Source organism: Geotrypetes seraphini, chromosome 9 (assembly GCF_902459505.1).
Source record: "Geotrypetes seraphini chromosome 9, aGeoSer1.1, whole genome shotgun sequence".
Classification (NCBI taxonomy): Eukaryota; Metazoa; Chordata; class Amphibia; order Gymnophiona; family Dermophiidae; genus Geotrypetes; species Geotrypetes seraphini.
Window position 1 is genome coordinate 124,453,999 of NC_047092.1, and position 24,530 is coordinate 124,478,528.

At 45.1% G+C, this 24,530-nt stretch overlaps 1 protein-coding gene across 9 annotated transcripts in view; it reads left to right on the top strand.

The window, feature by feature from the left end:
* Window positions 1–24,530, top strand: part of ATG16L1 (autophagy related 16 like 1) — a 271,176-nt gene that overhangs the window by 6,785 nt on the left and 239,861 nt on the right. For 5 of the 9 annotated variants that reach the window (XM_033958632.1, XM_033958627.1, XM_033958625.1 and 2 more), the window contains exons 2-3: window positions 2,052–2,145; window positions 23,211–23,316. In XM_033958632.1, the coding sequence (XP_033814523.1) occupies window positions 2,052–2,145; window positions 23,211–23,316 (200 nt within the window). Of the gene's footprint in view, window positions 1–2,051; window positions 2,146–22,392; window positions 22,458–23,210; window positions 23,317–24,530 lie in introns of all 9 variants that reach the window. The other 4 variants (XM_033958630.1, XM_033958631.1, XM_033958629.1 and 1 more) reach the window with 4 other exon arrangements.

Genomic DNA, 24,530 nt, shown 5'->3' on the forward strand with positions numbered 1-24,530 from the left:
GTTAGATAATGCCATAGTCATGGCTTACGTGAATATCCAAGGGGGCATGAAGAGTCCTTTGGTGGCCAGGGAGGCATTGTATGAGGAGAGTGCAGAATTTTGGGCTGGAGGCTTTTAACAGGTATGGAGGGCAATGGTTGAGGTCGCAGGCTGCATGGCTGTATCTGTATTTTTTTTGTAGAGTCTGTTTAGGTCGGACCATTGTATTGTGGTGAAGTCGGACCAGGTTCTGTCTGCTGCAGCCGATTCTTTTTCTGTTGGGGGCATTATGATCTCATCCAGGTGGATTGGGTTTCCTGCAAAGGTTGTGCTGGCTATTATAATTTTGTTTCTAAAGTATTCGGCTAGAATGGTGGCTGAAGGGGGTAGAGAGTCATTATTGGCTAGGAAGGATTTAGTGTCTGTGAGTTCTTTTAGTAGTTGGAATAGTTTTTTTGCGTCTTGAACTTCTGTGCCTATTTGGTTGGTGTATTGTGTCCTTCTCTTTTCTTTTAGAATTTAGGCTCTTGGATAAGTATTGTTTGTATTGATAGGAGGTCCTTGGAAGGGTGAAGCTGCTTCCAAGTCTACTGTTGCTCGGTGGGTTAAAAAGGCAGTGGCTTCTGCTTATTTATTGCGTGGCAAGGCAGTTCCACAGTTCTTGAGAGCCCATTCTGCTAGAGTTCAAGCTACATCCTGGGCTGGGAATTATAGTCTCTCCTCTCATCTGTAAGGCGGCAGTTTGGTCCTCCGTCCTTTTCTCAGCATTAGACTGGATATTTTTGCTCGCCAGGACATTGTCTTCAGGGCTTGAGTGTTGGCAGGTTTGTGAGGGTCCTGTCCTTGAAGGTCACAGCTTTGGTACTTCCCACCTATGCCGGTCTAGAGAGACGCTATCGAAAACTAAGCCTTACCTGCTAATTTACATTCCTTTAGTCCTTCTAGACTGGCACAGAGCCCATCCATATTGTTCCATTTGAATTACTGCATTTATAATAAGACAGAGAAGAACCCCCCCCCCCTAAAAAAAAAGTTTTACCTGGTGGATGTGGCGGCTCGTTCTGATGCCGCTTTTGGGACCTCGGTTTTGTGGGCAAGCTCTTCTGTCCCTCCCTAGACGCTGCCATTGCTTTGGTTCATTACCTAGCATACTGAATCCGGAAGGGACGTAACAGAATGGAAAATTAGGTTTACACCTTCGATAATCTTCTTTGTTAATCCCTGGAGGATTCAGTATGTCCCACCCTCTCTATGTAAACTCAGTTATTCTGAATCGCCTGTTTTCTGCCTCGATTATTCTCCTTACAGTCTTGAGGATCATCCAGCCAGTAGACGGATCCTGTGGGCAGTTCGCTTTTCTGTGAGTATGCATATTGCCGAAGACCATTTCATGTGAGTGCTCGTTGTACACAGCAGATTAGTTCTGTATTGTTCCTCAATGTTTTTCTGTGAGTCAGTTTATTGCTTATTTTCATGCTTTGCACAGCAGACCAGTTCAGAACTTGTTTATGTCGCTGGGGCATTTCCCCAGTACCCCCCTTCCTTGTCATGAAATTGTTCAGGTATGTTGCTTAGCTTTGGGACTGAACTACAGGGGGCTCTAACTCTCTCTCTAAGATGGAAGGAGCATGTGCTCAGAAAAGTGTTGTGATTTCTGCAACTCCCGGATTGCGGGAAGGGATTGAACACCTAGCGTACTGAATCCTCCAGGGACTAACAGAAAGATTATCGAAGGTGTAAACCAGTGGTTCCCAAACCTGTCCTGGAGGACCCCCAGGCCGTCAGGTTTTCAGGCTAGCCCTAATGAATATGCATGGAGCAGGTTTGCATGCCTGGCACCTCCATTATATGCAGATCTCTCTCATGCATATTCATTAGGGCTATCCTGAAAACCTGCCTGGCCTGGGGGTCCTCCAAGACAGGTTTGGGAACCACTGGTGTAAACCTAATCTTCCATCAATCAACCAGAAAAACAGTTATCCGGCATCCACTAATCTCCATGGGTGCTGGATAACTGAGGTTCTACTGTACAGGCAATTTTTTTTCACTTATTTCTCTCTCTCTTTTGGCAGATAATAAACTTTTGGAGAAATCAGACCTACGATCTGTGTTAGCTGACAAGCTTCAGACAGAGAAATATGACTTGCAGAGCAAACATGATTTCAGGTAACCAAAACATCTGTTAATGCAAAAGTACCTTGCTCCAGAGCAAGATGTCTATTGTTCCCTAGCAACAGCAGCAGATGAATCCAGAGACCAATGGGATAGCACACATCTACCAGCAGGCGGAGATAGAGAAACTGATTAACAGGTGGTCCCATTGGCTGGCACTCCTCCTGTATCTCCAGTATTCTCTATCTCCCAGCAGGAAATGGTCGCTATTCAACTAGCTCCTGAATTCTGGCTGTGACTGGAACTTTATTTTCTCCTGTTGTGGTTTCTCTTCAGTGATCTGGCAATGCTATTTCTCCTGTTGAGATTTTCTCTTCAGTGAGACAGGGGTGTCCGGCTGAATGGTGCCGGCTTTAGGGGTTACACCTGGGCCCCCCCCAGGTCCCTGCCTCACCCTCCCTCCATTGCTAGAGGGTCTGACTGGGTCTCAATTTTTTTCTTCTTTCCCTTCTCTGTAAAAAAAAAAAAAGAGACCACAGTTGCTACATTATCCCAGGACAAGCAGGCAGCATATTCCCACATATGGGTGACGTCACCGACGGAGCCCCGCAGCGGACAGCCTCGAAAGCAAACTTGCTTGAAGATCTCGAACTTTCGAGCACTGCACCGCGCCTGCGCGCGTGCCTTCCCGCCCGAACTAGGGGGCGCATCTCCTGAGAGGATCCTCAGTTCGTTTATTTCCGCGGAGACAAGAAGACACGTTTTCTTTCTCTGCAGCATTGCCTTCTCATCACCGCGGCTGTTTCTTTATTTAAAGTCGGTCGCTGTGTTTGTCTTTTACTTTATTTTTATCTTGATAAAATAATAAAAAAAAAAAAAAATTTTTTTGTTTTTTCTTTTTTGTCCGGCCGTCGAGCTTTGGGCCTAGGCCCATTAGCTCCTTCGTTCGACACGGACTTTATTTTTTCCATGTCCCGGCCTCTTACCGGGTTTAAACGATGTCGACAGTGTAATCGGGTGATTTCGGTCACCGATCCCCACTGCCGTTGTTTACAGTGCCTGGGTTCTTCTCATTCCCCAGAAGATTGTCATCGCTGCTTCACCCTCACTCCACGGGCTTTTCGGCGACGTGCTCAATTTTTTCAACTTTTCGGCATGGAGCAATCTTCGGATCCGGCCTTGACCTCGGCGGCTGCCCCGGTCTCGAAGGCTTCGACTCCGACGACGTCGACACCTGTGGTCTCGAAGGCCTCGACCCAGACTCCGGCTGGAGTTTCGGTCTCGAAGGCCTCGACCTATTCTGCTTCGGTTGCCTCGAAGACGACGCCATCCACGAAGTCTTCTACGGGGGGTAAGTCTCCGAGTTCCCTTTCAGGTGCCGTATCCAAGAAGCCACCAGAGTCCTCGGCACGTCCAGCTTCGAAGCGTACCTCCAAGATAAGGGAATACTCACCTTCGAGGTCGCCCTCTTCGGAGCGTACTGCTGCACCTACTAGGTCAGAATCTTCTGTCTCGGTGCCGATGCTGGAGGACATGTTGAAATCCATACTTACTACTCAGATTTCCTCTTTAGTGGCTCAACTGGTCCCGTCCTCGACTTTGCCTCGGACTGATCAGCCTGTCACTCAACCACAGCTTCCAGTCTCCCGAGGCCGATCCCGGACACCGAAGAACATCTCTTCATCGGAGTCTTCTCCGGGCTCGCCTCCTCCGAAGCACCGGTCGAAGCATTCAAGACCTGTTACTTCCAAGCTTCGGAGGGAGTCTTCGACCTTAGATACCGAGACTTCTTTACCTCACTCTTCGAAGACAAAGCATGGCTCTCGACATCATCGAGCCTCGACTCGAAGCCCTTCTCGGTCGAGAACACCGTCGAAGCCAGTCCGTCGAGACAGTTCTCCTCACACCTCGACTCATTCTGTACCACGTACACCTGGTACTTCTCCATCCAGGAGTTTGAAAAGAAAACATTCTCTTACTCCACCTCACAGTGCAGCTTCTTCTGTCACTCTACGTCTGGAATCAGACCTTTCACCATACTCTAGAGAGGCATCTCCATCTTACTCAGTTCAGCCTAAATCTCGCAGTGGCTCTCCTGAGGATACATCTGATCCAAAATCAATTTCTTTTGCCAAATTTATTTTTGATATGGGCCAAGCTCTCAAGCTAGACCTTCATTCAGACTCCAAATATACTCCTGAATACTTAGCGGATATGGAACTTCCTCATCCACCGAAAGAGTCACTCAGATTACCTATGACTCCTGTTCTGCAGCAGACCTTCACTCGCAATATGGAAACACCTTATTCCATCACTGCTATCCCATCCAAGTTAGAATCCCGTTACCGAACGGTCCCATGTAAAGGATATGAAAAGTCTCAACTCTCTCATCAATCTCTGGTAGTAGAATCATCATTGAAGAAAGCACATCCTTCCAAAATTTATGCTTCAGTTCCCCCTGGTAGGGAAGGCCGTACCATGGATAAATTTGGTCGACGTTTATACCAGAACTCTATGATGGCAAATAGAGTTCTTAATTATAACTACATATTTATGTCCTACTTCAACCATTTTCTAAAGATTTTATCTTCCTTTTACCCAGACATCTCTACCAATCGTCTATCAGAATTTAAAAATATCCTTAAGACTTTCTCAGTTGAGACTATTCATGTTACAAGCTTCCTATGATGCCTTTGAACTCTCGTCTAGAGTATCTGCATTTGCTGTAGCCATGCGTCGGTTAGCATGGTTACGTATAGTGGACATGGATCCTAATCTTCAGGATAGATTGGCTAATCTTCCTTGTCAAGGAAATGAGTTATTTGATGACTCTATTGAGGCGGCTACCAAGCGTCTTTCAGAACATGAGCGCTCTTTTGCTTCCCTCATTCGTCCAAAACCTAAACCTGCACCAACTAGAGGTTTCAAACAGACTCCACGTCGCTATCCACAGAAAACAACTCCTGCTTTTTCTAGACCTCCTTCTCGTCGGCCTCCTCCACAACAGCGACAACAAAAGTCTCAGACCCCTGCTGCCACCAAGCCTGCTCAGTCTTTTTGACAATCTCGACCTGAGCATTCAAATTTCTCTGTTTCCAAATTCTCCCCTCCCCATAGGGGGTCGCCTGTCCACATTTTATCATCAATGGGAGCTCATTACATCAGATCTCTGGGTACTTACCATCATACGAGAGGGATACTCTCTTCGACTCCTTCAGGTACCTCCAGATCGCCATCCAAGAGAGTGTCTTTCAAATCAGTCGCATCTTCCCCTCCTACTTCAAGAGGCTCGAGCTCTTCTTCTCCTGCGAGCAGTGGAGGAAGTTCCTCTTCCCCAAAGGAACTTGGGATTCTACTCCCGTTATTTTCTAGTTCCCAAAAAGACGGGGGATTTGCGACCGATTTTGGATCTCAGAGCTCTCAACAAATATCTAGTCAAAGAGAAATTTCGAATGCTCACTCTGCCAACTCTATATTCCTTGATGGATCAAGGGGATTGGATGTGCTCCCTCGATCTCAAAGAGGCCTATACTCATATCCCTATTCATCCAGCGTTTCGCAAGTTCCTCAGATTTCAAGTAGGAAATCTTCATCTTCAGTACAGAGTTCTCCCCTTCGGACTGGCTTCTTCCCCCAGAGTTTTCACCAAATGCCTAGTGGTTGTGGCTGCAGCTCTTCGCAACCAGGGTCTCCAAGTATTTCCATACCTAGACGACTGGCTCATCAAGGCTCCCTCTTTTTCAGAGGTTATTGCAGCGACCCAACAGACTATTCTTTTTCTACAAAGTTTGGGATTTCACATCAATTTTCCCAAATCTCAGCTGACTCCTTCTCAGTCTCTCCAGTTCATAGGAGCAACTCTGGACACTATCAATCTGAGAGCATACCTTCCACAACCACGTCAGGATGCACTCCTTCAAATTTCTCAACAATTCTTCCAACTTTCCACTGTTCCAGCAAGGAAAATGATGGTTCTGCTCGGTCACATGGCTTCTACAGTTCATGTGGTTCCTTTTGCCAGACTTCACCTTCGCATTCCTCAATGGACACTGGCATCTCAATGGCAACAATCAGTGGATCCACCAACTCGACTAATTTCCATCACTCCTTCATTAAAGAAGTCTCTCCGTTGGTGGATGCTCTCTTTGAATCTTTCAAGAGGTTTACTGTTTTACCCTCTTCCTCATCAGAAGGTCCTCACAACCGACTCGTCAATGTACGCATGGGGAGCTCATGTGGACGGTCTTTGCACTCAAGGGCTCTGGACCCAAGCGGACCGGCGGTGTCCTATAAATCTGTTGGAACTCAGAGCGATATTCTATGCTCTCAAAGCTTTTCAGCATCTTCTTCACGACATGGTGATTCTAGTACGTACCGACAACCAAGTAGCCATGTATTATGTCAACAAACAGGGAGGGACGGGATCTCATTCCCTCTGTCAAGAAGCTCTGAAATTGTGGCATTGGGCGATTCTTCACAACATCTTCCTCAGAGCGGTTTATATTCAGGGTCAACACAATTGTTTGGCGGACAAATTGAGTCGTCTTCTACAACCTCACGAATGGACACTCAATTCTCCTACTCTTCGCCAAATTTTTGCTCGTTGGGGTACTCCGCAGATAGATCTGTTTGCGTCACCTCTCAACTTCAAACTGCCTCAATTTTGCTCCAGCATCTATACTCCTCAACGTCTCGAAGCGGATGCGTTTCTACTGGACTGGAGGAATCAGTTCCTTTATGCTTTTCCTCCGTTTCCTCTGATTCTCAAGACTCTAGTCAAGTTGAAATCAGACCATGCCACCATGATTCTGATAGCCCCTCGGTGGCCCAGGCAACCTTGGTTCTCCCTTCTACTTCAACTCAGCACCAGGGAGCCTCTACTTCTACCAATATTTCCTTCTCTACTCACGCAGAATCAAGGATCTTTGCTTCATCCCAATCTACAGTCTCTACATTTGAAAGCTTGGTACCTTTCTATATAACAGACTTTTCTCAATTCTCTCCGTCTGTTCAAGATATTTTACTTGCTTCCAGAAAACCATCAACTAGACAATGTTATGGTCAAAAGTGGACAAGATTCTCTGCTTGGTGTTCTACACGTAGTGTTCCCTCTAAGCTGAGCAGGTGTCCTCCAGCTGCATTGCTACCACTAGGGGGTGGAATATTTTCAGTCGCTAAGGACAGGTATGTTCCCTGGAGTCCTGCAGAACTTGCCTGTCCCTCACAATTGAAAAATGTGACAGTAAAACAGCACCCTCTATTGGTGAGACTGTGGGTGGAGGACTCCTGCTCAGCTTAGAGGGAACAGTGCCGCCCATCTGCTTCCTTGACATCAGTTCTGGACTATTTACTCCATTTATCACAATCTGGACTTCAGACTACATCTATCCGAGTCCACCTTAGTGCTATAGCTGCTTTTCATCAGCCCTTGGATGGAAAACCCCTTTCTGCACATCCTATGATTTCTCGTTTTATGAAAGGACTTCTCAATCTCCATCCTCCTCTTAAACCACCTCCTGTGGTTTGGGATCTCAATGTTGTTTTAGCTCAACTTATGAAATCTCCTTTTGAACCACTTGACAAAGCTCATCTCAAGTATCTCACTTGGAAAGCTGTTTTCCTGATCGCCCTCACTTCTGCTCGACGTGTCAGTGAGTTACAAGCGCTGGTGGCTGATCCACCTTTCACAGTTTTTCACCATGACAAGGTTGTTCTCCGTACTCATCCTAAATTCTTGCCTAAAGTTGTTTCAGAATTTCATATCAATCAATCTATTGTTCTGTCTGTATTTTTTCCAAAGCCTCATTCTCATCCAGGAGAGGCGGCTCTTCATACCTTGGACTGTAAACGTGCTTTGGCTTTCTATCTTCAACGCACTCAGCTTCACAGAACATCTCCTCAACTTTTCATATCTTTTGATCCGAACAGATTAGGTCGTCCTATATCAAAGCGTACTATTTCCAACTGGATGGCTGCTTGCATTTCTTTCTGCTATGCTCAGGCTGGTCTTCCTCTGCAAGGTCGAGTGACGGGCCACAAAGTTAGAGCTATGGCGGCATCTGTAGCTTTCCTCCGATCAACTCCTATTGAGGAAATCTGCAAGGCTGCCGCTTGGTCCTCGGTTCATACTTTCACCTCTCATTATTGTCTGGATACTTTATCCAGGAGGGATGGCCATTTTGGCCAATCTGTTTTGCAAAATCTTTTTTCGTAAATTGCCAACTTCCCTCCATCCCTTTTTACTTAGCTTGGAGGTCACCCATATGTGGGAATATGCTGCCTGCTTGTCCTGGGATAAAGCACAGTTACTTACCGTAACAGTTGTTATCCAGGGACAGCAGGCAGATATTCCTACAACCCTCCCACCTCCCCTGGTTGGCTTCTTGGCTAGGTATCTGAACTGAGGATCCTCTCAGGAGATGCGCCCCCTAGTTCGGGCGGGAAGGCACGCGCTCAGGCGCGGTGCAGTGCTCGAAAGTTCGAGATCTTCAAGCAAGTTTGCTTTCGAGGCTGTCCGCTGCGGGGCTCCTTCGGTGACGTCACCCATATGTGGGAATATCTGCCTGCTGTCCCTGGATAACAACTGTTATGGTAAGTAACTGTGCTTTCTGCTCTGTTACTGTGCTCAACCAGCTTTAACTGGCTTCAACTGGCCCTAATAACAAGCTTGTGAGTGTCTCTGTTTTTTAATGTTGGTTGAACTTCAGGTTCTGTTTGGGAGTCTTAGTAATGTGGGTTCGGTCAACGTATGTTTAAGGAATGGATATTTGATTGAGGCTAAGTTTTATGACTAGAAATCCGTGGAGGGAGCCGGGACTTCCCGCCCTTTGCATGCACGCGCTTGGTTTCCTTGTTGGTTACAGCGCGGCAGTAGCAGTGCGATTTCATGCTCACATTTGTTCTCATTGTTGGGTTTCAGTGTAGCAGTAGTAGTCATGTTTATTCTGAGGCTCTCTTTCATCAGTGTTTGTCACGGCCATGTGCAGCTGATTGTGCAGGTGCTGATTAATAGCAGCGCGCATGAGATGGGACATGTTTTTTCCGGCACTGTGGGCCGTTCTTCTGGTTATTCCCCGAGTCTGATTTTCTTTCTATGCAAGCAGCGGCAGGGTAAATTTTGCGGGGCTTGAATCCGACTATGTTTATAGGAGCGTTGATGCAGTGGCCACATGTCAGCGAGAATCAGGCGGGCGCTTGGGTCTCCGGCGATGGTGGGAGAGCTGCAGCATTCCAGTAGTTTGTTTCCAGCTGACTTTGGTCAGGGTATGCCGGGGCTTCTCTCCTTTCCGGTTCAGACAAGTTGTATGTGTTTCACCAGCTTTGGGACAAGCTTGGGCAGATTTATATGTCTATGTCTGTGTTCCTGCTGTACTCCCTTGAAGGAAGCTGCTTGTTTAATCGGACTCTGGGGTTAGCATTCAAGGGGTTTACCAGAGAGACTCTGACCTGTGCTAGGTCACCCAGTCTCAGTTTGTCTCCGGACTGGGGCGACATACGGTGACTCACGGCACGGTGAGATCAGCAGTAAGATAGTGCCCTGTATTTCAAACAGGTATCTCATTGTCTCTCTTGGGGTCCCTGCAGATTGAGCCTTTGTCTGTTGGTAACTGTCCTTATTTGGGCCTCTGTGTTGAGCTGCATGTGTCTAGTAGTGGCACAGGATATATATGCCTAAAGGTAGTATAAACAGTTTCCAAGTTCGGGCTGTCTCTATGGGCATAATGACACTGCGCATCTTCCTGCGGCCAAGAACTCTCTTTCTCTATTTCTGAGGGGGCCTGGACTTCAGATTTCCATGCTTATTACGCTGGTTTCTCCTGTCGCCATTTTCTCATGGCACATGCTAGACGGGCCCCCCGACCAGACAGGAAAGGCTGTACAGCTCCTTTTAACCAGGAGCCAGTTACCTATTCTATCAAACCCGCGGAGGATCAAGCGCTATGTGGCTGTTAGCCCTATCCCTGAAGCTCTCATTACCGATGTGAGCTTTGTCTGATACTTATAAGGATGCTGCTGTTTTCCACGGGGCAGCATCTTGATTGAGTCTAGTACGTATTCACTTTAAAGGACATTCGTATTTCGCTCATGTTGCATGGAGTTAGTACTGTTTCCATGGTTCCAGTATATTCCTCTTTACATTGTGAAACTTGATTTTTCCTAGGAGAATCTTCTTGCAGAACCTACAGTTCTAATCCTGCCATTCCCTGACCTTCTGCACTTCATTCTGAGGGGATCTTGACTTCTTCCAATGACTCTTCAGGCTTTCTCATGAGGGAGAAGACGCTATAATGTCAGGTCAGGGGGCTGTGAAGATTTTTCAGGATGCTTGCAACTTTGCATCCTCCTCAGGTTTCCAGTTCGTTCTTGGAGTCTCTATGTTTTGTGTTTCCCTTTTCAGTGTTACTGGTCCTCAGGGCAGTTCTTGTAGTTCTTCGGGAACTAAGGGACGTTGTTCCACTTACTGCATGGTGCCCAAGACGGGGGCATTGGGCTGGCTGGATCCCATTCTGCTGAATTAGTTTCTCAGGGTTACACATTTCTGCTGGGAGAATATTTACATTTTCCCTATGGACTCCGAATCGGCACTAGGTTTGCTTGCCTCTCTTTGAGCAGCGCTTTCGGTTTTGCCACATGCCATTTCACCTACCCAAGGCTTCAAGAACATTTTAGAAAATGTGGGCAGTGGTACCGTTTTGGCGCTACCAGGTGATTTCACCTAATTTCTTCTTGACTGACTGCTTGATTTGGACGTCTTCCAGTCGGGCCATTTGACTGACACGAAAAGGGTGGTTTCTTTTCCTCAGTTCTTTGGACGTGAATCTTCGAATTTACACAGCGCTCTTTTCTCCTGTACTATTTATAGGTATATCGGGGAGATGTTTTTATTCATATAGGAGAGAAATGTGTTTCTTCCCAGAGACTAGGACGATGGGTCACAGTCTCAGGTTTGCATTCTTCTTTGGTCACCATGACCCAGAATATGGGATTCTGTACAGGTTATAGGATCCATGTTGCTGACTCCACTGGGAACTTTGGCTTGCTTTCCCATTATAACGCTACAGCAGTTGCTTTTGTTCCGGTGGTTCCCGGTATCTCAGGGCTCCAATTATTTGGTAGGCTCCTCATGCATCGCTCTGTATGATTTGGTGGCTCAGCGATATTTCTCTTTTCAAAGGCATGCCTTGGTCTTTGCTGGACTAGCTCATGGCCACCAAACATCCCGGGCTGTCGGGTTGGGGGGCTCGGTGCCTTCCATTCTCAGCTCCAGGAGTCTGGTCTTAAGAGGCGACTCAGTACTTGTTCATTCTTCTACTCTTGAGCATGGTCAGGCTACCTTTCTGGAGCTTCAGACCATTCTTCCGGAATGCCGCTGAGGGTCCTTTCAGTCAGTATTATGATGGGGGTATTTCTCTACAGCTTGGGCAGTAGGTAATGTACTCGGTTGCCAGGTATAGTTGTTGTTCTACTTCAATGGGTGGACCCTCATCTTCCTCTTCTGTTGGCAGATCATTTTAAGGGTCAGGAAAAGAGTTTGGATAGACTTTCTCTCCGCGAAATCTGAGCATGGCCCATTTATTGTATGTTACAGTGTACAGCACTATGTACGCTCTAGAAAGTGTAAACGTTAGTAATAGTGAAATCTTCTACATCCTGGATATTGGGAATTTTGGCTCAGGCGTTCCAGCTCTTTTTATGGATGTGAGATCTCCTGGAATTAGACCTCATGGCCTCGTCTCACAATTCAATGCTTCCTAGCTTCTTCGGCAGGCACAGGGAGTGGGAGTTAGAGGGGGTTACAGGGTGGCTTCTTTCTCACCTCTGGTTTCTCTTTTTTAGTGTTTTCCCCTGGCTGATGATGGCTTGGATTTGCCATCTCAAGCTCGCTTTCTGGGCACAGTATTTGTAGAATCTCTGGCTTGGCTGCGCCATCCTTGCTATGCGGATCTGATGAGTCTTTCGACAGCCGGACTAAGAAGTTTCCTGGTATCTCCGAATTTGCTCACCTAGGATCCGATCAACATGGATATTCGTACTACTTTGGTATTACGACCTAGCTTTTGAGAAGTCATGACTGACGTGTAAGGGTTATGCGAACAGGTTGTTTCTTCTCTTATCCAGGCGCTACAGATGTCTTCACCTGTGGCTTCTTCTTCCTTTTGGAGGTTTTTCCTTTCTTGGATACTTCTCAACATTTGCACCCTTCCAGAGTTCCTTTTTGGCACAGGTGTATTGCCGAGGGCTTAGCATTCAATTCCCTTCAGCTTCAAGTGCCATTCTTAGCTTGTTACAAGGGCTAGGTATATTGCTCTTCGATTACTTCTCAGCTTCATGTAGTTCAGTTCCTAAACGGAGTACGATATATTTGTACACCTCTTAGAAAGCCCTGTCCGGAGTACAATCTTCAGGTACTTCTTCGCAGTTTACCGAAGGCTTCATTTCCTCCTTGTGCCGTTGAACATGGGGTTTCTTGTGGCCATGGTTTCGACTCTGCAGTTTTCCGAGTTGCAGGCCTTGTTCAGCGGGGATTCTTATTTCTGATTTCCAAAATCTGGGGTATCAGTTCGGACGGTACCACAATTCTTTCTAAGGAGGTGTCATCCTTTCTTTTATGACACGCTCACTTTTCCTTCCTTCTTCCTGGGAGGAGAAATGGGGAGACGTGCTTTTATTCACTGCATTTTTTAAAAGTGCGTAGCGTTCTCTGCGAGCAAGGTTTCTAATGACTTTTATTTGTTTAGATCACCTTTTTGTATTCTTCAAGGGATGCCTCAAACATATGGCGGCGTCCAAAGCCTCCATCGCTCGATGGGTCCAGGAGGATATTCTTTACGCTTGCTTGATGGCAGGGAAGCGGTTGGCGAAAGAACTTCATGACCATTCCATCAGAGTGATGGCTACTTCTTGGACTCGGACCAGAGGTTTTTTCCTTGGAGGAGTTTTGTCTCGTGGCTACTTGGTCTTCCGAGAGTGCTTTCTCTCAGCTTTACTGGTTGGATGTGGGGGCGCATGCGGTAGATGCGTTTAGTGCGTCGGTTGTTGCGGAGGCGGCGTTTGCTTCCCACCCAGATTGAGGATTGCTTTGCTACATCCCATTGGTCTCTGGATTCATCTGCTGCTGTTGCTAGGGAAGGAAAAATTATGTTCTTACCTGTTAATTTTCTTTCCCTTAGACGCAGCAGATGAATCCAGAGCCCCACCCTTTCTGGACATTGTCTGTAGTTTTTTTCTTTTGCAACTTTCGAAGTTTGTTATTATTGAGGGTTGTATTCTGTATTATTGCCTTTTGAGATTTGTTGTGGGAAAGAAGTTTTTTGTTTTTTTTCCATGCTATGCCTATTGATGGTTATGGATGCTTGGGCAAGGAGCTATACTGGAGATACAGGAGGAGTGCCAGCCAATGGGACCACCTGTTAATCAGTTTCTCTATCTCCGCCTGCTGGTAGATGTGTGCTATCCCATTGGTCTCTGGATTCATCTGCTGCGTCTAAGGGAAAGAAAATTAACAGGTAAGAACATAATTTTTCCTTCCTTCTCTCCCATCACATGACATTCCTGTGATTTGGGTCACCCATGGTTCCATATTTGTCCCTCCTCCCTCCCCCCCCGGGTCGTGCTCTAAGGTTCTGCGGGGGGGGGGGGGGGTGGTTCTTGGTTGAGGGCCAGTCCATCTGGCAGCCCCAAAATTTTCTGGTTCGGAGCCATTTTGTTAAAGTTCTGAGGCAAAAAGTCTTTTCCATTCTCTGACTACTAGTAAAGCTGACAGGCAGCCACCTTTACAGATCTGTAAGTACAGTCCCATTATTGCCTATTGGAAAATCGAGAGGAGGGGGAAGGGTTAAATCTGCAACAATACCCACCTCCAAAACCCCTATTTCTTGTGCAATCCCACTCTATTTCTGGATAAGTGGGTTATGCATCCTACCTCATGAGATCTCTTGTAGCAAGCTTCATTTATATACTTTTGACCCCTTACCTCAGGACTACCCTCTGACTGCCAGTTGCCTTCCTACAAGCGAGACAGTAGGGGATAGTCCTTTCTGCTCGTGGTTATTTTTCTCTATCTTCAGTGTTTTCGCGGCTTCGTGCTTTCATACTGCAGAGGTTCCTCGTGGGGACAACTCTGGCTGCTTCCAGGGGGTTGGCTACTCTGCGGTGCTCCCACCTGGACAACCTGCATTCATAGGTTGGGGCTCAGGGACTGTTCCCTTAGAAGTGTTGCTCACCCCAGGTTCATCTGCTAGTGGGTTTGAGTGCTGGCTGCGTGGCTACATGTAGGTGTATCCGGTATTGGGGCTCCACCCATTTACCTGCGTAGCGTTTCTGGTTGTGGTGGAGGTCTCCAGCTGAGGTGTTGGGCCTGAGAGGCAGTCGGAAGACTGGTGGTCCAGGTTCCAAGTCTTGTTGAGGCAGAGGATGTCCCTGTAAGCTGTTTTCAGCTTCCATCTTGCAGTTCCCATCACATCATGGCACAGTGAGTAACATGCTAACAGCCTGAGAGATCGATTTTTGGGGGGTCTCCAGATTTGGATTTTCTGTGGTTTGGGAGTTAGTTCTAGGCCCCCCACCGCCAAAATCCTAAAATTGCTGTGTTTTGAGGGTTTTGGTGATTTTCCTGAGCTGTTTTATCAGTAAAATTGCTCCGGCTGCAGCCATCTTAGATTTTCCTGATCTGAAATAAAAGCTATTTTCTGCCTTTACAAGCTTCATTAGAAACATAGAAACATAGAAATAGACGGCAGATAAGGGCCCACGGCCCATCTAGTCTGCCCACCTTAATGTCCCTCCCCTACCTTTGCCCTGTGAAGAGATCCCATGTGCCGATCCCATTTGGCCTTAAAATCAGGCACGCTGCTGGCCTCAATCACCTGTAGTGGAAGACTATTCCAGCGATCAACCACTCTTTCAGTGAAAAAGAATTTCCTGGTGTCACCTCGTAGTTTCCCGCCCCTGATTTTCAACGGATGCCCTCTTGTTGTCATGGGACCCTTGAAAAAGAAGATATCGTCCTCCGCCTCGATGTGGCCCGTAAGATACTTGAACGTCTCGATCATGTCCCCCCTCTCTCTGCGCTCCTCGAGCGAGTATAGCTGTAATTTGTCAAGCCGTTTTTTGTATGGTAGATCTTTGAGTCCCGAGACCATCCGGGTGGCCATTCTTTGCACCGACTCCAGTCTCAGCACATCCTTGCGATAATGCGGCCTCCAGAATTGCACACAGTATTCCAGGTGGGGCCTCACCATGGATCTATACAATGGTATAATGACTTCCGACTGACGAAACCCCTTCGTATGCAGCCCATGATTTGTCTTGCCTTGGACGAAGCCTGCTCCACTTGATTGGCAGACTTCATGTCCTCACTGACGATTACCCCCAAGTCTCGTTCTGCTACCGTTTTTGCTAGGATCTCGCCATTAAGGGTATAAGACTTGCATGGATTCTGGCTGCCCAGGTGCATAACTTTGCATTTTTTTGCATTGAAGTTGAGTTGCCATGTCCTAGACCATCGCTCCAGTAGGAATAGGTCGTGCATCATGTTGTCGGGCACTGAATCTTCGTCTGTTGTGCATTTGCCCACTACATTACTCAGTTTGGCGTCATCGGCGAATAATGTTATTTTACCTCGAAGCCCTTCTGCCAAGTCTCTTATAAAGATGTTGAATAGGATTGGGCCCAAGACTGAGCCCTGTGGTACTCCACTAATCACCTCCGTCATTTCGGAGGGGGTGCCGTTCACCACCACCCTTTGGAGCCTACCTCCAAGCCAGCTCCCAACCCATTTCGTCAATGTGTTACCTAATCCTATAGAACTCATCTTGCTCAGTAACCTGCGGTGTGGTACGCTATCGAATGCTTTGCTAAAGTCCAGGTACACGATGTCCAGGGACTCCCCAATATCCAGCTTCCCCGTTACCCAGTCAAAGAAGCTGATCAGGTTGGATTGGCAGGATCTCCCCTTAGTAAATCCATGTTGTCGGGGATCCCGTAGATTCTCTTCATCCAGGATCTTATCTAATTGGTGTTTGATTAGAGTTTCCATTAGTTTGCTCACTATCGATGTTAGACTCACTGGTCTGTAGTTTGCTGTCTCCATCTTTGAGCCTTTCTTGTGGAGTGGAATGACGTTAGCCGTCCTCCAATCCAACGGGACGCTGCCTGTACTAAGGGAGAGGTTGAAGAGCGCGGACAGTGGCTCCGCCAAGACATCACTCAGCTCCCTAAGCACCCTGGGGTGCAGGTTGTCCGGCCCCATTGCTTTGTTAACCTTGAGCTTTGACAGCTCACCGTAGACACTGCTGGGCGTAAACTCAAAGTTACTAAACGGGTCAACTGAGCCAACCCTTGTCTGTAGCTGAGGGCCGAGCCCTGGCGCTTCTCGGGTGAAGACTGAGCAGAAGTATTCATTTAATAGTTGGGCTTTTTCCGAATCCTTTTCCACATAGTCTCCGTCTGGTTTCCTAAGACGTACAATCCCGCCTGAGTTTTTTCTTCTATCACTGATATACCTGAAGAAGGATTTATCTCCCTTCTGGATGTTCTTTGCTAGAGACTCCTCCATGAGGAATTTAGCCTCCCTGACTGCTGTTTTGACGGCTTTTGATTTGGCCAGGTAGTCTGCTCTAGAGTCCTGCTTCCCTGATTGTTTGTAAGAGATGAATGCTTTTTTCTTCTCCTTGATCAGGTCTGAGATTCCGCAGTAAACCACTGTGGCTTATTGTTCCTTCGCCGTTTACTTACTGATTTTACATAGCGGTTTGTTGCTTCTTGTATGGTTGCTTTCAAAGTCGACCACATGTCTTCCACGTTATCGGTTTCTTCTTGGCTTTGTAGCTCCTGGTGAACGAAGTCTCCCATTTCTTTGAAATTTGTGTCCTTGAATTTGAGGACTTTGGTTAGTGTAGTAGATTTAGTGAAACCTTTCCTGATATTGAACCATACCATGTTGTGGTCACTGGAGGCCAATGTGTCGCCCACCGAGACCTCTGTGACACTTTCTCCATTGGTAAGTATCAGGTCCAGTATTGCCTGATCCCTTGTCGGTTCCAACACCAGTTGCCTGAGGCTTGCTTCTTTCATAGAGTTTAATAGCCTCCTGCTGCTGCCGGAAGCATTATTGCAAGAAAACATATCAGATGGACTCCTCAGGACAGGATACTTTGGATTCATGCCCCATTTGTGGCAGATGGCTGACAGGCAAGCATCTGTGTTCCACATTCCAAGTGGTTGGGGGGGGGAGTCATCAGCCTTGGCCCCCTCTACCCTTTGGAGGGTTCTACCACTCAGTCTATCTGGGGGCCAATCAAAAAAGGTGAAAATGGGTCCGGGGGCAGCGTAAGTGCGCCCCCAGCAATCTGTCACTCCGAGTGTGTTACAGTATCAGCTACTGGAAAAGCACTGTGGCTTTTAGTTTTTCTTTAGGGGCAGTCTGAATGTGTGGAGGCTAGTTTGCTTGTAGGTAAAATATAGTTTTGGATACTGTAGGGCATACATGTCAAACTCTGGCCTGTGGTGTGCTGAAATTTGGCCTGCCAGACAATTTCAAATTTCCCCTAAAGCTGGCCCGCTGGTACAAGCGCTGCATCATCTGTAGGGAACATGCAGCTGAGACTATGGTGGCCTGCGAGGATTGCATCAGCCAACCAGTGATCCTCTGCAGCAGCGGGAAACATAGGTATTGCCACATGTAGATTGTGTAACACAGGACTTTATTAAAATCCCCAGGTAATAGCTCCTTCCCTGTTAGTGCCTGATCCAATCCCTGTCCAGAGAGGATCTCAACCACACAGCCTGCTAAAATAAGGGAGCACCCCCTTATTGTTCTGGGGAGGGGGGTTGAAATCCAAAGAAGAGAATACTGGTAAATAAATGATGTTCTATATACTAAGATCTGGCACAATGTTCAACTTTTATGCTTACAATCCAGTATTTTCAAGTTTGATCACTATCTTAGTTCATTGTCTTGGAGCACAGAGCCTGGGACCAACATGATTGAATAATGACCAGACAACAACAGGTAGAAAAATAATTTTATTTTCTGTTTTGTGATTACAATATGTCAGATTTGAAATGTGTATTCTGCCAGAGCTGGTGTTAGACAGCAGGCGTGAACTAGGACCTAAAAGAGAGAGGAAAAGTCTCTTATTTATTTTGTTTACATCACAGAGCTGGCATGTGGTTGGAGATGTTGTAACCCTATACTTTGGGGATCTCAAAGTCCCTCCTTGAGGGCCGCAATCCAGTCGGGTTTTCAGGATTTCCCCAATGAATATGTATGAGGAATGCCACCCTGGACTTGGTCCTAAATGGCATTATTGGTCAGACTAAGGAAGTAAAAGTCACGGTCCCACTAGGAACGAGCGATCACAACATGATCAAATTTAAACTCGACATTGGGAAGAGGAAACGTATCAAAACCTTAACCACAACCCTCAACTTTAAAAAAGGAAGATACGATAGTATGAGAGCTATGGTAAAAAAACGGCTCAGGAAAAGGACAAACACAATTAAATTGGTGGATCAGGCATGGTCCCTACTGAAAAATACTATCACGGAAGCACAAAATCTCTACATTCCGCAGATATCCAAAGGACAGAAAAATAAAAGCAAGGGAGAACCGGCATGGCTTACTAAAGAGGTGAAGGATGCCGTAATAGAAAAGAACTCCTTTAAAAAATGGAAACGCGAACGAACTACCGAAGCCTGGAACAGCCACAAAAACGATCAGAAGAAATGTCAAAAGGTGGTGAGGGATGCCAAAAAGGTCTATGAGGAGAAAATAGCGCAAGAGGCCAAAAACATCCAGTCCTTTTTCAGATACGTAAAAGGGAAAAAAAACCTGCAAAGGAGGCAGTGGGTCCGCTGGACAACCAGGGAAGAAAAGGGTGCATCAAAGAAGACAAACAAATTGCTGACAGACTAAACTCCTTCTTTGCGTCTGTCTTCACGAAGGAGGACATTACATCAATATCTGAAACAGTAAAGTGTTCAAGGAAGAAATAGAGGACAGCCTCACCACATTAGAAGTGGATTTGGACCAGATCGACAAAATTAAAAGCGACAAGTCCCCTGGACCAGATGGAATTTGCCCAAGAGTATTAAAGGAGCTGAAGGTGGAAATCGGTGAACTACTGCAAAACCTTGCCAACCTGTCAATTAAAACTGGACAGATACCGGACGACTGGAAGATAGCGAACGTCACCCCAATTTTCAAAAAAGGGTCAAGAGGAGAATCGGGCAACTACAGACCGGTGAGTCTTACGTCTGTCCCTGGAAAGACGGTTGAAGCACTGATTAAAGATAGCATAGTTCGGCACTTGGATACACACGACCTGATGAGAGTCAATCAACATGGCTTCAGGAAAGGGAAGTCATGTTTGACGAATTTACTACAATTCTTTGAAACAGTAAACAAATCTATTGATAACGGGGAACCAGTGGACATAATATACCTGGACTTCCAGAAAGCGTTCGATAAAGTTCCACACGAAAGACTTCTCAGGAAATTACAAAGCCACGGAATAGAGGGAGACATACTAAGGTGGATAGGCAAATGGCTGGAAAACAGAATGCAGAGGGTAGGCAAAAATGGAAAGCTCTCAGACTGGGAGAAAGTGACTAGCGGTGTGCCCCAGGGCTCGATTCTTGGGCCCATCTTATTTAATATTTTCATCAACGATCTAGAAAAAGGAACGTCCAGTGATATCATCAAGTTTGCAGACGATACAAAGCTATGTCGGACAATCGGATCACAAAAGGACAGCGAGGAACTACAGAGAGACTTGAGCCAGTTAGAGAGATGGGCAGAGAAATGGCAGATGAAGTTTAATGTGGAAAAGTGCAAAGTAATGCATTTGGGCAGAAAGAATAAGGAGCATGAGTACAGCATGTCAGGTGCAGCTCTGAGTAAGAGTGAACGAGAAAAAGACCAGGGGGTACTGATAGATACGACCCTGAAACCATGAGCTCAATGTGCGGCGGCGGCAAAGAAAGCAAATAAAATGTTGGGCATAAAGAAGGGAATCACAAGTAGATTGGAGTGTGTCATAATGCCGCTTTATAGAGCAATGGTCAGACCACACTTGGAATACTGTGTCCAACACTGGTCTCCCTATCTAAAGAAGGATATAAAACTGCTCGAGAGGGTGCAGAGGCAAGCAACGAAGCTGGTAAAAGGTATGGAGAACTTGAACTACGAAGAACGGCTTAAAAAACTGGGACTGTTCTCCTTTGAGAAGAGGAGACTGCAAGGGGATATGATTGAGATTTTTAAAATAATAAAAGGAATCGACAAGATAAGAGCAGGACAAAAAGTTATTTACGATGTCAAATGTGACTAGGACAAGAGATCATGGACTGAAGCTGAGGGGGAACAAGCTCAGGACAAATGCCAGGAAGTTCTGCTTCACACAGCGAGTGATAGACACCTGGAATGCTCTCCCGATGGAGATTGCTGCGGAACCCATTGTTCTAGGATTTAAGGGCAAGTTATATGCACATCTCCTCGGAAGGCGCATAGAGGGTTACGGGTGACTAAGTTTTTTGCTAGGTTACACCTGGCTGGGCCTCCGCGTGAGCGGATCACCGGACTTGATGGACCCAGGGTCTGATCCGGTGATGGCAGTTCTTATGTTCATGCACTGCTTTCAATGCATATTCATTGGGGAAATCCTGAAAACCCGACTGGATTGTGGCCCTCAAGGAGGGACTTTGAGACCCCTGCTATACTTCTACTAAGACTAAGCCTTATTTACTTAGGAGTCCTTTTATTAAGGTGCGCATTTAGCGCGTGCTGAATTAGTTAGCGTACCTTTAATAAAAGGACCCCTAAGTATCTTAATTAAAAATTCGGCCTACAACTTAGCCTTTTTTTTCAAATTTCTGCCCATTATGTGATTGAGTTTGACACCCGTGCTGTAGGGTTAGCAAAGAAATGTAGACTACCAGCTCCGATGATCATTCACACAACCAAACAGCCAAAACTTTTCAGACAGTTTGTTTCAATTGAAACTTAAAAAATCAATTTTTGTTGGCTTCTAAGTGGTCCTATTAATCAGCATTATGTTGCAATATATGCTCATAGTTTACTATTATAAATTTATTGGAGGGAACTGCTGATTTATAAGACATTGAGTTCAGTAATGTGTTTGTATTGATGCTGATCAGTTATGGACATGGCTGGATAATCCCAGTGAGCAAACTTTATTCCCATTATGAGCCTGCCACTATCATACGGGCACATTGAGTAAAAGATGCTGCATTGCTGGAGGAAAGGATGTAGTTAGTAGAAATGAGGAAAGGGATGCTGCTGGAGGGAGGAGAAAGTTCAAGAAGGAAGTATATGGGGAAAAGAAAGCTCTAAACACTGATTCTTTAGCGTTAGCTCCATTTTTCTGCACTGATTGGTTGTTATCCCTTCTATGAGCAGGTGGAGGTAGAGAAAACTGAATTCTACTAGTGACATCACTGATGTAACCATAAAATATACAGTAAAACCTTGGTTTGCGAGCATAATTCATTCCATAAACATGCTTGTAATTCAAAGTACTCGTATATCAAAGCAAATTTCCCCATAGGAAGTAATGGAAACGCAGATGATTCGTTTCACAACCCAAAAACTTTAATACAAAATACTATTTGTACTGTACTTGTATTGCAAGACCTCGCTCATTTAGAACAGTCACTAAACTCCTGCAGCTTCAGAGAGAACCATCGGCTCAGTTGTGATGATGTGACACGTTATAAACTGTATGTACTCATATTGCAAGACCTCGCTCGTTTAGAACAGTCACTAAACTCCCGCAGCGTCAGAGAGAGAAGAACCATCGGCTTAGTTGTGATGAGTGTATACTGTATGTACTTGTTTTGTAAGACATTGCTTGTATATCAAGTTAAAATTTAATAAAATTTTTGCTTGTCTTGCAAAAAACTTGCAAACCAAGTTACTTGCAAACCAAGATTTTACTGTATATGTTTCCTTACATAATACCATAGGAAATGACAGCAAATAAAGACCTGAATGGTCTTATCCACTCTGCCCAGTAGTTACATGAATTAAAAGTCATGATCGTCCTTTTTTTTTTTTTTTTTTGATAAAAGTTCATTAGACTTAGAAAAAGAAAAGTTTTTCCACCTTTGATAGTTATCGAAAGAATTTATAAAATGGAAAAGCGGTATGTAAAAAGTCTTTCTTCTTTAAAAGCAAAGGAAACCCAGAATGGCTTGTCATAAACACTTTTGTGTTCTAAGTATTTTGAATTTTGCTTGTGTATATGTAAGTTGCTACTATCTGTGTTCCTCCCACAGGCAAATCTGTTTGTTTAACAGCCATGGAAAGATGTGAAATTGAGCCAACCTTGGGACATATTGAGGTGATTTTAATTAGTTTTTCCTATAAAAACCACCTATTCTGCATAACAGTGAAAACAGCCGTCAATGGAAAGAGCACAAACAGTAGCAACTTAAAATCGTAAAGCTTAAAGAAAGATATATTAAGTAATAAGAGAGCTGCTGCCATTGTACTACTCCTTTTGGGGGTTTTTCCCCTTTGGAGAAAATGAGACCATTTTGGAGATACATTGAAAATGGATAATATCAAAGGCTGAATTAAACACATGCCAGTCTAATCTTCGTCTCCAAATTAAAACTAATCAAAAATATAATTTTGCCTTACCCTAGAGCTATGGTTCTCAATTCAATTCTCAGGACACACCTAACAAGTCAAGTTGTTTGGATAACTGCAATAAATATACATGAGAAAAATTTGCATGTTCTTCCATTGTATGCAAATCTATTTCATGCATATTCATTGTAAACACCCAACCAATCAGGTTTTCAGGATATGTTCTAAGTACTGGATTGAGAACCCCTGCCCTAAAGGAATGACCCTACCTCTTTTATAAAAACAAAATGATTGAAGGGAATGAGATGAATCGGTATTGTTAAGTCATAAAAACTTTTTCTTATATTATAGGGCAGCTTGTATGGAGGGGAGTAGGGGAATCTGTCTGCCTTTATTAGGATCTGTGTGCCTTAGCTGTAATATGCAAAGATTATTTATCACTAGAAGCCTTTATTTGTAACTTTTGGTTTTTTCCCCCTGTCTTCGTTCTACTTTGGATTAGTCCAGGACATGAAGGAATGCGAAATGAGGCTTTATTGCAAGAAATGAGCCAGATAAGGATTAAACATCAAGAGGAGCTGACAGAGCTACACAAGAAACGTGGGGAGGTCAGGAAGTACATCTTAACTGGATTTGTTCTCTTACTTCTGTCTTTTTGTCACTAGACAAATTTTGTTTCCTCTTGTTACATAGTAATAGTTTATATATAATTTGATCCAGGGCTGTGGAGTTGGTACAATAAAATTTCAACTCTGACTTCTGATTTTATGGCACCTCCAACTCTTTTGTGTGTAATTAGACTCATTAAAGATTTCCTGTGTCTTGATCACGATAAACTATGGAGAGCTCTAGCACAAATGGGAATACCCAAGCACATAACTCAGATGATAAAGAGCCTCTATGAAAATCAAAAAGCTGCAATGAGAATTGAATATGGCAACACTGATTGGTTTCCAATAAAACGTGGCATCGAGCAAGGATGCATCTTGTCACCTTTCCTGTTCAACCTTTACAGAAAAACCATCTTTAGAAAAGCAAATTTGGAAGAAGAGAGTGTTGGTTTCAAAGTTGGTGGCTAAAATATAAACAACTTGCGCTCTGTAGATGATATAAGGCTCATAACCAGCAGCAAAGAAGACGTGCTGTATCTACTGAGAAAAGTCAAAGCCAAAAGTCATAACATGGGATTAGAACTGAGCATAAAATGAAGATCACGAACACGGAAAATGATGACGATTTTGGGTTGAAGGTAATAACAAGAAGTTGTAAAGGATTTCAATCTGGGCTCTTTTGTAAACAAAGACGCAACTAGCAGGAAAGAAATACTCTGCAGAATAGCACTTTGTTGCTCTTCAATGAAGGTTCTAGATAAAGTATTGAAAGGCAAAGAAATAACACGCCAAACGAAGAACAGGCTTGTCCATGCACTCATTTTCTCAGTGGTCAATTTCAGATGGAAAGCTGGACACTATGGAAACAAGACAGAAAGAAGGACTCATTTGAGCTTTGGTGTTGGAGAAGGATTTTATGTGTGCCACGGACTGCCAGAAGAACTAATAAATCGATTCTGGAAGAGATCAAACTAGCTATGTTACGTGAAGCCCAAATTATGACATTACAACTATCTTATTTTGGTCACACTGTCAGAAGAGAAAGATCATTGAAGAAGATCGAAGGAACCAGGCAAAGAGGGCGACCTGTATTCAGATGACGGGACACGTTTGAAAACAACCATGGGGATGACTAACCTAAAACCAATTTCTTTTTGGATCTATTCATCAAGTCGCTAGGACTTGAACAATTCAATAGCATCTAACAACAG